Source organism: Gracilinanus agilis, chromosome 2 (genome assembly GCF_016433145.1).
Source record: "Gracilinanus agilis isolate LMUSP501 chromosome 2, AgileGrace, whole genome shotgun sequence".
NCBI classification, from domain to species: Eukaryota; Metazoa; Chordata; class Mammalia; order Didelphimorphia; family Didelphidae; genus Gracilinanus; species Gracilinanus agilis.
In genome coordinates, this window is record NC_058131.1 from 233,220,565 (window position 1) to 233,233,286 (window position 12,722).

At 37.7% G+C, this 12,722-nt stretch overlaps 1 protein-coding gene across 2 annotated transcripts in view; it reads left to right on the forward strand.

The window, feature by feature from the left end:
• OTOF (otoferlin) overlaps positions 1 to 12,722 on the forward strand; it is a 179,830-nt gene that overhangs the window by 16,200 nt on the left and 150,908 nt on the right. For both annotated transcript variants that reach the window (XM_044661011.1, XM_044661012.1), the window contains exon 2: positions 6,087 to 6,145. In XM_044661011.1, the coding sequence (XP_044516946.1) occupies positions 6,087 to 6,145 (59 nt within the window). The remainder of the gene's footprint in view (positions 1 to 6,086; positions 6,146 to 12,722) is intronic.

Consider the following 12,722-nt stretch of genomic DNA (forward strand, 5'->3'; position numbering starts at 1 on the left):
TCTCTCTCTCTCTCTCTCTCTCTCTCTCTCTCTCTCTCTCTCTCTCTCTCTCTCTCTCTCTCGTCTGGAGATAGTTCCAAAGAGAGATTGTGTGACTCTTTTTATGTTGTTTGTTTTTATTCTTTTCTCAATTACATGTAAACAAAATTTTTCAACATTTGTTTTTTTTTATTTTGAGTTTCAAATTTTTCCCTTCCACTTCTCCAAACTCTTTGAGAAGGCAAGAAATTTTACGTAACTTTTGCATGTGCCGTCATGAAAACATTTCACATTCACAAAATAAAAGACCAACCCCCCCAAAACAACAAAAATAATTAAGAAAATTTAAAAATAAAAGCATGCTTCACTCTGTATTCAGATTCCACCATTTCTTTCTCTGGAGGTAGATAAAATTTTTCAGCATAAGTCCCTTGGAATTATGTTGGATCGTTGTTGCTGAGAATGGCTAAGTCATTCACAGTTGATCATCACACATCATTGCTGTTACTATGTACAACATTTTCCTGATTCTGATCACTTCACTCTGCTTCAGTTCATGTAAGTCTTCCCAGGTTTTTCTGAAACCATCTGGCTTGTCATTTCTTAAAGCATAATAATATTCCATCACAATCATATGCCTCAACTTGTGCTAGTCATTCATTCTAAGAGGCATGGGTGAAGAGAGAGTATATTTCAGCAATGATGGATAACCTGTGTTTGGGAACAGAGATGAGGGACATATCATCTCTGGGAAATAGTCAAGAATATGCTGGTAAATGTTTAACAACCATCTCTCTGTAGAAAAAAATATATGTGTAAACTTAGGTTTCCTTCCCCCTTAAGGGATAGTGACCATATATGTTATATATATATATATTCTACAACACCTTTTAAGTTGAATCTGCATTGTTAACATCTTCTGCATCACTTTCTTAAGTCTAGACAATCAAGCCCTAAATTGTGATGTTTGCTGATTTCTAGATGTTAATGCTCACACTGAAATGTAATGATTAGCTGGTTCCAACACATCTCTAGAAATGGCTAATGAACTGGTATGATTCAGATGGAGAATCTACAAAGGGAAATAATGTGGGAGCCAGATTGTGTAGGGCTTTAAATGCTGAATTGAGGATTGGGTGCTTTATCCTAGAGGTAGTAGGAAGCCACCTAAGATTTTCTGAGTATAGGAGTGTCACAGTCAGATCTGTGTTAGGGGAATATCAAGTTGGCAACTGTGTGGAGGTTGTGTTGGAGATACTGAAAGGGAGGCCAATTAAAAGGGTACTGCCATAGTCCAGATGAGAGGTGATGAGAGTCCACATTTATTGTTATTCAGTTGGGTCCAACTCTTCCTGACACCAAAGGAAGGACTTTAGAGAGATCAAGGGACTTGTCTATATGGATAGAGCACTTGACTCAGAGTAAGGAAGAGCTGGATTCAAGTCCTGCTTCAGATAGCCACTAGCTCTGTGACCCTGGGCAAGACAGTCAACCTCTCTGGGCCTCAGTTTTCTCAACTATCTTGTTGTTGTTTGATCATTTTAGTCATATCTGTCTCTTCATGACTCTATTTAGAATTTTCTTGGCAAAGATATTAGAATGGTTTGTAATTTCCTACTCCAGATAATTTTACAGATGAGGAAACTGAGGCAAATGAGTAAAGTGACTTGCCTTAGGTCATACATATAGTAAGTATCTAAGGTCAGATTTGACCCCAAGAGGATGCGTCTCCCTAATTCCAGGCTAGGCACTCTATCTGCTAGGCCACCTAACTGCCTATTAATTAGCATTAGGGTGGTAGCTGTGTGAATCAAGAGACAGAGATAGATGTGAAAGATGTAAAGGAGGCAAAATATGATGAATATTCAACTGGGGGAAGAATATAGGAGGGGGAAAGAATGTAGGGTGACTCTGAGACTAGGAACTTATGTTACTGGAAATATAGTAGAACATGTGCTGGATGTAGAATCTGGATTCCTAAGCTCAAACCCAGGCTATAAGATCAGAGGGGTTTATCAGTTGACTTTTCTGTAAAATGGACATCTACTTATCTCAGGGCTCTTGTGGGAAAAGTGCTTTGTGAATTATTAGACACTAGTTATGTATGAGTTATTGTTCTAAACCAACATACCTTCTCTTGCTCTCAGGATCTGAAGGCACCAAAATTCCATAAGAGAGATTAGATCCAGTCAAGGATAGACACAGTCAACCAGATTAATTAGAAGACAATTTAACAACCAAATGAAAAACAGTTTGGTTCCAACCTCTGGGGAAAAGGGAACCAACCATTCAGCTACATCTGTAGTTTCCATCTTTCCTATCAATACCTAGATCATGACCAATCAGGACAGAAATATTGATTCCCACAGTTTTTCTTCACCCCTTTGCTGACTCCAGCCTGGATGAATCCGCTCCTAGATCTTTAAATTGTCTTTGTTTTGATGCTTTTTTAAGAGCAGTAAGTCTCCCTAGCTTCCTAGTTTAGGGTTTAAGCAACCATTTTCCTACCTGTGACTTTTGAAATCTAGAACTTTCAAAAAAGAAAAAAATATTACTTTATGCTAGCATGTAGTGAGTGTTTAATAAGTGTTTATTACCTTAATGCTTTCAACATATGTAACAAATGTAAATGGGTTACTTTCAAAGTTATATCTCACTATAGGCACAAAACTGCAGGTATACCACATTTTAGGTAATACATAAGTTCCTTTGTTTTAAGCATATATTTTCTCTCCCTCTTACTTCCTGACACCCCCAACTTAACAATGAAAAATTAAAGAAGAATGAAACACTGGCGACAGATATGCATATTCGAGAAAAACAAATTTCTTCATTAACCCTGCCCCAAAATGTTATGTTGCATTCTTCACTTTGAATCAATCAACTAATTGTTTTGTAGGGAATGAGGAGAAGCATGCTTCAGATAGATGCATTTCCAATAGAATGCCACAATAGATAGTGAAAAGGATGCTAGAATTGGAATGAGATGACATGGATTCAAATATTGCCTCTCTTGTTTAATACCTGTATAACTTTGGGTAAGACACTTTCCTTCTCTGGATCTGCTTCCTCATCTGAAAAATGAGAAGGTTAAATCCAATGATCACCAAGGTCCTTCCAAGTCAAAATTATGATCCTGTCAGGATCCTTGAGGGTAGGAATCATCTTATATTCTTTGTTATATTCTTTGTATTCCATGGAATCAAAATGGTTAATAAATTTAATAAAATTTCCTTTAAAGTTGCCTTAAAATGACTTTCTGTATTATACACCCTACTTTGCCATTGACTTTGTAAGATTCAAGTTATGTTCCTCTAGGGAAAGACATTTAGTCAAAGATATAATCAAATCCTACTTAAGAATGTGGAAGACATTTTAAACAGGCATAAAAGAAAATTATAATTTTCTAATCAACTACTAAAAATAATGCTCAAGGTAAATTTACCAAATGTGAATTCAAAGTAGCTCAGTGGTATCTACAATAGAGCCTTGGAAAAATAGTACAAAGGAAGAACAATGAGAGTGTCACTGAATAGAGCTCAGGAAAAAAAAAAAAAAAAAACGAAGAAAGTCACTTGCTAATGCTGAAAAATGGGACAGCTCCCAACTCCTGGTTGTTGCTTAGCCTTGGTTTCCCAGGGCTTTGTGGGGGCTGTTGGCTTTCAGACATGAACAATGTGATCTGGGTTGGAGTAGACATGATAGAGCAGAAACAGCCATTCCAAAAACCAGCAGTATTTGAACAAGTCACTATGGAACAGAGTGATCTTGGGAAAATATCAACTTTAGGTCACTTAGAAGCAAAAGGATAAATGTGGCAGGTATAAATAGACTGTGACATTTTGCCAATGATGATGATGATGCCATGAGTGCTGTAAAAGGCATCATTTAAAAATAAACAATTTTTAAAACCCTTACTTTCTGTCTTGGAATCAATACTATGTGTTGGTTCCAAGGCAGAAGAGCAGTAAGGGCTAGGCAATGAAAATCAAGTGACTTGCCCAGGGTCACACAGCTAGAAAGTGTCTGAGGCCAGATATGAACCCAGGACCTCCCATCTCCGGGCCTGGCTCTCAATCTACTGAGCTACCCAGCTGCCCCCAAAAGACATCATAAAAAGCATGGCTGATCAGAAAAAGAGATGGTCCAGTCAATCAATAGGCATTTACTAAGCACCTACTATATGCCTAAAGTTGGGTTAAATTGGGGGGACACAAAGAAGGCAAAAGACAGTTTCTACCTTCAAGGAGATCTTAGTCCCATGGGGGAGACAACAGGCAAATGACTGTGTGGGGAAAGCTATGAATGGAATGAGACCCAAATGTAAGTTCTTTGAAAACAAGGATAAGTTTTTGGTTTTGTCTTTGTTTCTCTAGCACCTAGTAGGGGCAATGATAAATAACAATAAATGGACAATACAATTGTTGCTCTGGAATCCTCAAAAAAAAAAAAGGTAGAGGAAGTCCTCCAGCACATCGGGTGGGTCCTTTGAGGAGGATTTTCAGAAATATGTGGGGAAACCAAGCATGATGAGAAATGAAGAGAAACCCCACACCAATGATCATTAACAAATAACATTTCTATAGTGCCTTAAGATTTACAAGATGTTTTACCTATATAGGCTCAGTGAGACACATTTAGCTCTCTCCGGGGATGGCTTGATCACCTCCATTGTATAATGTGAGAATAGGAGAAGAAGAGAGAGGAGGAGAAAAGAGGAGAGGAGAGGAGAGCAGAGGAGGAGACAGGAGAGGAGGGGACAGGAGAGGACAGGAAAGGATAGGAAAGGAGTGGAAATTAGATTGGACCAGACAGAAATCAGTGACTCCATGAAAAAACAGGAAATACTAGAACAAAATCAAAAGACTGAAAAACAACCAGGCAATGTAAAGTATCCCCTACAGTCTGATTCCAATGTATTCATGCAATCTCATGTCATGCTATTGTACTTAACTTATCTTCCAGCCAAAGTAGATAATTGGATACTCTCTGAGATCCTGTACCTTTCATCTCTTTGCCTTTGCTCATGCAAACACTCTGGGAAAAGGGTTCTGGATATGGTGTCAGAGGATCTGGGATAAAATCTCTGTTCTGTCACTACCAGTGTGATCTTGAACAAGTCACTTTCTCTGAGCCTCAGTTCTCTTATCAGTAAAAGAGAGATAGTGAACTACATAGTCCCTAGCATCCTTCTAGCTCCTAACCTATGGTCCTTTAGTTCTATGGTCTCCATGTCTACTATGGACCATCCCTTCCACTCATCTCTGTCAGATGAAGTCTCTCCATTCCTTTACAGCCTGTCTCAGGTGCTACAACCTCCAGGAAGCTATCTGTGTTAGCTTGTCTTCCCCTGATTCCTTTCCCCTCTCCATTATCCAGGTGCAAGTGACCCCTTCCTCCTCAGTTTTCTGATAGCACTTTGCTCGGACCTCTCTTATACTTTCTTTCTTCTCTTTGTACCATTATTTTTGGAGGATGTTTCCTTTTTCTATTAGACTTAAAGTTCCTTGAGAGCAGGCTCTGTATCAGGTCTATCTCTGTAGTAACAGTCTCTGGTACCAAGTCTATCTGAATTGAACTCACTGAGGCAGGATCCATAAAGATCTGGAAGGGTGATATGATTGAACGATGTGAACTTCTAAGAGACAAAAGTGGTTGAGAAATAGGGGCAGAGCAAAGAAGTCTGGATTAGTTCTGAGGAGCAAGGAAGGAATAGGTCTGCCTTTTTATGCCTGTGTAAATGAGAGGAAGAATGACTAACACTGGAAAGAGGCTAAAGAGTATAAAGGCATTTGTCAACAATAGAGCAGGGATTCCAGAGGGCATAAAAGAGGAGTCAGGCAGGGAAGAATAGGCACTAAGAAGGCATAGGACTGACTTGGATAGAGATGAGCAAAAGAAGCAATAAGGAAAGGGGGTTTGCATCTTGTCAAACAGAGATTCTGAATCTCAGGATTTGGGAATCCGTACCAAACATATTGCAACTATTTCCTACATACACGTTTTAAGTATTAATGATGGCTAAGGACCCTTACTCTAATGATGCATCTCTGCCTAGATATGCACATGGTTCTGAACCTCATGGCTTCTCTCTTTCTCCCCCTCAGGACACTCCTTCTACTCAAGGGTATTGGAGAATTGTGAAGATGAAGCAGAATTTGATGAGGTAAAACATCCCTCTCTTGGCTCCCCGACTGATTGAAGCCTCATTCCCCAAGAGATCCCTTTTCTGTGGCTCCCTTCTCTAAGGTTGAGCAAAACAGGGAAACGCCATCTGCCTGGTAGGAATGCACTGACTCCAAAGCTCCCCACTTATGCCTGATTTTCAGAACCACTGAGCACCCAGGCTATAAAGCCACGTTTCAGTGGGAGGCAGCCATTGAGGGAAGGCAGTTTCCACATTCCCCCGAGAGACAACCTGGAGTTTCTGAATTATTTTTCTTTTCTACCTGATGCCCAGAGCAACATGGTATCTTTTACAGGAAATAGGACAACAGGATCAGGGTTTGGAAAAAAGACTCCCCCTGGTTGGAGGCTGTGGTTTGTTTCTCCAGGGGTCTTGGCCAGGGTACCAACCCATATCAATGATCAGCCAGGGCAGGGCAGAATCCTCAGCACAAATGATATGGATAATTCCAACATAGTTCATTTTTAGCCCTCTCTTGGTCTCAGTTTACCCTCTTACCAAAGTGAACTCAAGGAGAAGTGTCTCTATGTGGTTTTCCAGAGAACATCAACCCCTGCTCTCTAAAAATGGTATTTTTATTATCATTTAAATATTAAAGAGTATTTATTATCTAATAATAGGGAGGCAGAGATTGCTTTCCTTTGGTTTTATTTCTTTTTAAATGTCTTATTGATTATAGGATATTAAATTAAGAGTTGGAAGGATTCATAGAAGCCATCAACTTCAGCCCCCATCACTTTATAGATGAGGAAACTGAGGTGCAAATATTAAATGATTTTACCAAGGTTGCCCAGCTAACAAATGCTTATGGCATGATTCAAAATTAGATCTTCCTGAGTCCAAGTCCAATACTCAGTCCCATAGACTACTTATCCTTTTATACCACTTGCCCAAAGACTTTCTTCAATCCCCACAAAAATGACACACGTTCCCTGTTCCAAATAAGACCAGTCAAAATAAACTGACACATTGACTACATCTGAAAATGTTGGCCTCATTCAACCATAATCACCTTTCTTCTGACCATCAATCCTCTGAAATTATGACTGGCCATAGCATTGATCAGAGTTCTAGAAAGCATTGTGAGATATAAAATTGATTATTTTAATTATATTAAATTTAAAAGTTTTAATACAAATCCAAGATTAGAAGGAAAGCAGAAAATTAGGGGGGAATTTTATAAACATTTTCTCACACAGAGGTCTCATATCTAAAATGTATAGACTTCTGAAGTTTTTTTTAACCCCTACTTTCTGTCTTAGAATAGTTACTAAGTATTGGTTCCAAAGCAGAAGAACAATAAGGGCTGCACAATTGAGACTAAGCAACTTGCCCAGTGTCACACAGCTAGGAAGTGTCTGAGGCTAGATTTATTTATTTTTTATTTTCTTTATTTTATTCCAGTAACAAATCTACACATAAGTTTTCCATGGTTACCTGACTCATGTTGTCTCCCTCCCCTCTTTCCTCTGCACACCCAGAGATGACAAGCAATTCTGCTGGGTTATGCATGTATTATCACTCAAAGTCTATTTCCATATTATTCATTTTTGAAAGAGAATAACCTTATGAAACCAAAATCCTAAATCATATACCCACAAAACAAATAATAAATCATATGTTTTTCTTCTGTATTTCTACTCCCACAGTTCTTTACTTAGATGTGAATAGCATTCTTTTTATAAATCCCTCAGAGTTGTCCTGGATCATTGCATTGCTATTAGTAAAGTCTATTACATTTGATCATCCCACAGTGTTTCAGTTACTGTGTACAATGTTCTCCTGGTTCTGCTCATTTCATTCATCATCAGTTCATGCAGGTCTTTCCAGTTCTTATAGAAATCAAGCAGTTCATTCCTCACATAACAATAGTATTTCATCACCATCATATACCACAATTTTTTTAGCCATTCTCCAATTGAGGGACATCCCCTCAGTTTCTACTTTTTTTCTACCACAAAAAACACAGCCATAAATATTTTTGTACAAACAGATCCATCCCTATTTGTAAAAGTCTCTTTGGGACACAGACCTAGTAGTAGTATTGCTAGATCAGAAGGCAGGCATTCTTTTAAAGCCCTTTGGGCATAATTCCAAATTGCCTTCCAGAATGGTTGGATCAATTCACAACTCCACTGGCAATATATTAGTATCCCAATTTTGTCACATCCCCTCCAACATTTATTATTTTCCTTTACTTTTATATTGACCAATCTGCTAAGTATGAGGCAGTATCTCAGAGTTGTTTTGATTTGCATTTCTCTAATCAGGAGGAATTTAAAACATTATTTCATATGATCATTGATAGTTTTGATTTCTTCTTCTGAAAACTGTCTATTCATATCACTTGACCATTTGTCAGTTGGGGGATGCCTTGGTTTCTTATAAATTTGACTTAGTTCTTTATATATTTGAGAAATGAGATCTTTATCAGATAAATTTGTTATAAACTTTTCCCCTCAGTTTATTGCTTCCCTTCTAATTTTGGTTGTATTGGTTTTGTTTGTACAAAACCTTTTTCATTTAATAGAATTGAAATTATTCATTTTATATCTTGTAATGTTCTCTATCTCTTGTTTAGTCTAAAATTCTACCCTTTCCCATAGATATTCCAGAAAGACTATTCTATGTTCACCTAGTTTACTTATAATATCACTCTTTATGGTTAAGTTGTATACTCATTTTGAACTTATCTTGGTATAGGGTGTGAGATGTTGATCTAAACCTAATTTTTCCCATGCTGTTTTCCAGTTTTCCCAACAGTTTTTGTCAAACAGTGAGTTCTGATCCCTAAAGCTGGGATCTTTGGGTTTATTGAACATTAACATGCTGAAGTCATTTACCCCTAGTCTATTCCACTGATCCACCCTTCTATCTCTTAGCCAGTACCATATTGTTTTGATGACCACTGCTTTGTAGTACAGTTTAAGATCTGGTACAGCTAGACCCCCATCCTTCACATTTTTTTTTATTAGTTCCCTTGATATTCTTGATCTTTTGTTTTACCAGATGAATTTTGCTATTTTTTTCTAGTTCTATAAAATATTTTTGGTAATTTGATAGGCATGGCATTGAATAAGTAAATCCATTTAGGTAGGGTTGTCATTTTTATTGTAATAGCTCATCCTATCCATGACCAACTAATGTTTTACCAATTGTTTAGATCTAGTTTTATTTGTGTGAAAAGTGTTTTGTAATTATGTTCATATAATTCCTATGCTTGTCTTGGCGTATAAATTCCCAAATATTTTATATTATTTAGGGTGATTTTAAATGGGGTTTCTCTTTCTAACTCTTGCTGCTGATTTTTGTTGGAAATATATAGAAATGCTGATGATTTATTTGGGTTTATTTTGTATCCTGCAACTTTGCTAAGGTTATTAATTATTTCAACTAGTTTTTAGTTGATTTTCTAGGATTTTCTAAATATATCATCATATCATCTGCAAAGAGTGATGGTTTAGTTTCCTCATTGCCTACTTTAATTCCTTCAATTCTTTTTCTTCTCTAATTGCTACAGCCAACATTTCTATTACTATATTAAATAGTAGTGGTGATTATGGGCATCCTTTCTTCACTCCTGATCTTATTGGGAAGGCTTCTAACTTATTTCCATTGCAGATGGTTTTAAAAAATATTACTTATTATTTTTGGGAAAGGCCCTCTTATTCCTCTGCATTCTAATGTTTTCGATAGGAATGGGTATTGTTGAGGCCAGATTTAAACTCAGACTATTCTGTCTCTAGGCCTGGCTCTCTGTCCACTGAACTACTTAGCTGCCCTTAGTTCTAGAGGCATGACCTGGCTCCCTTGTGTGGTGGCCATGGTAATTTCAGTTAAATCAAACTTCTCATGAAAACCTTCTCTTTCTCATCTCTGAGTTGGGCAAATGACCTCAGGTAAAGAACATGGGAAATGACAGTGTCTGCACTCTCGCTCTTGTCTGGTCACATTTGCAGGGTGCTGAGTACAGTTCTGGGTGGCCTACTTTAGGAAATAAACTAGCACACTGCTGGGCACCGAGCATGGCGAGACTAGAGACCATGTTGTGTGAGAACCAGTTGAAAGAAGCGGGGATATTTAAGCAGAAGAAGAAAAGACTTAAGGAGAGCATACAGATTTTCTTCAAGTATGTGAAAGTCTATCTTATGGAAGAAGGTATTTTTTTTTATTCAGTCAATAAGTACCTACTAACTCTAGGAAAAAACACAAATTGTTGACTTGACTTTAAGCATTTATTAAGCATGTAGGCAGGCACTGTGCTAACAAAAAAAAGAGAAAAAAGGCGGTCCCTGACCTAATGGAGCTCCAAGTGTACATGGATATACCTTATAAATAAATAACGTTCACATATTAAAGGTCCATGCTCAATTACTTTTAAATGGATAGCAATGCACAATCAAGAAAGTTTTAGACGACTGGTCAAATGTCTAGGGAGTTTGCTTTGGGCTAAAGAAGACATGGATTCAAGACTCAACTCTGACACATACAGACACTGTGACCCTGGGTAAGTCATTTAATCTCTCGAGGACCTTTTAAATGTCTCAAAGACATTTAAACTCTCTAAACCTATAAATTGCAGAGCGGGTGACAATCTGCATTGGTAGAAGGAGCCAAGAATTTACAAGATCAAGCCAAAAAGAAAACACATTCAATAATTTGAACTATCCAAAAGCAGACTGCATTTTTGAACTACTTTTGAGGAATGTTGCAGAGCCCTCCCTTGGGCATGTTGGAGTAGAGTGGTAGGTCTCTGGAGTACATTTAGCTGAGAGATTCTTTGTTTCTGTGAATGGAGGTGACAGCTTTCTCTGCTCTACCTGACCTGGAAACCAAATTATCACAAGCTCCATCCCCAGGTGTCTGTGTCTCTCCAGGAAAATTCTACGTTTTGGTCTCCATTTATCTCACCCAGCCCAGGCTTTGTTCCATTGAGAGAAAGGGCTAAAGAAATTCCTGGAGTTGTGTGACTTTGGGAGAGGGAGGTTTATTTATTTATTCATTTGTTTTTTATTGTGGAAAGATCTTTGGTTCTGGAGATAGAGGGCTGAAATTTAAATCCTATGTCCAGCTAATATCTATTCGACTTGGGGAAACTCACAACTTCTCTGAGACATGTTTCCTTACTTGTAAAAAGACAAGGTTGGACTAACTGGTTTTTAGGGTCCCTTCCAGCTCTAAATTTATGATTCTAGGTTCACCAATCTGTGTCTTGGTTTTTCGATCCATAAAATATGAAGGTTAGAGATGATCTGTAAGGGGCCCTTCCAGTATGAACAATTCTATTTTTTTTGAATTGCCTTTCATTGCACTCAGAGTTCAACTGAAAATTGATAGGAGTTTCTGAGGGCACTCAGAGCCAATATTATCAAGTGATATAATAATGTATGAATGTAAAGTGGTAGGTATGATTCCAATTATGTAAATACCCACTCTTATTATTCCTTCTCTTCCTGATTCTGAGGCTGTGTGTGCGTGACTGCTCTGCTCTGCTGGGTTCCAAGCTAGGGGGTGATTTGGTGAAATGAAAGAACTTAGTGTGCAGTCCAGGGGTGGAACCTATAGTCCAGGGGTTATATCCTTTTCTTGACTCTCCCCAATAGAGTACCCCTATCCATCCCAAAGAATCCTGCTTTGGGGAACCATCTGCCCTATGCAGGTAAGGTGAAAAACCATCCCTCACGTCCTCAGGCTGTCCTGTTCCTCAAATGATTCTCCTCTATGTAATAGGGAAATCTCAGGCATAGAGAGATATGTCTCTAATTAATTGAGCTAATTAAGCTCAAAACTGGGATTCAAAAATTCAATTCCTATTGAGTTATTTCCATTTTGCTAGGCAGCCTCCCCTAAGTAGTGAGCATCATGAATGAGGTGGAGCCAGAGCTGGGATTCTGTCCAACTTTGAACCAAGAATTGACCTCACTAGGCTATATGCAGCTAGGTGGCACAATGGATAGAGTGCTGGACTCAGAGTATAGAAAATCTAAGTTCAAACCTGGCTTCAGGGACTCATTAGCTTTGTGACCCTGGGCAAGTCACTTAACCTCTGTCTCTCTCCATTTCCTCATCTGTAAAATGAGGATAACAATAACACCTACCTCATAATGTTGTTGTGAAGATCAAATGAGACATGCTCAAATATTGGTTTTTAAATTTATTTTTATTTATTTCATTAAATATTTTCCAATTATTGTAAGAATATTTTAACAATCATTTTTGTTTTTAATAACAACCTTTTCCCACATAAGTTCTCCAAAGTTATATGATTCATGTCATTTCCCTCCCTTCCCCCCTCCCTGCTCATGGAGTTGACAAGCAATTAAATCTGGGTTATACATGTACTCTCACACAAAACATATTTCCATATTATTCATTTTTTAATCTTTATTTTATTCCAATAACAAATTTCCACAAAAGTTTTCTGAAGTTACATGATTCATATTGTTTCTCTCCCCTCTTCCCTCACTCCTCTCAGAGTTGAAAAGCAATTCCACTAGGTTATATATATATATATATATATATATATATATATATATATATATATATATATATATAT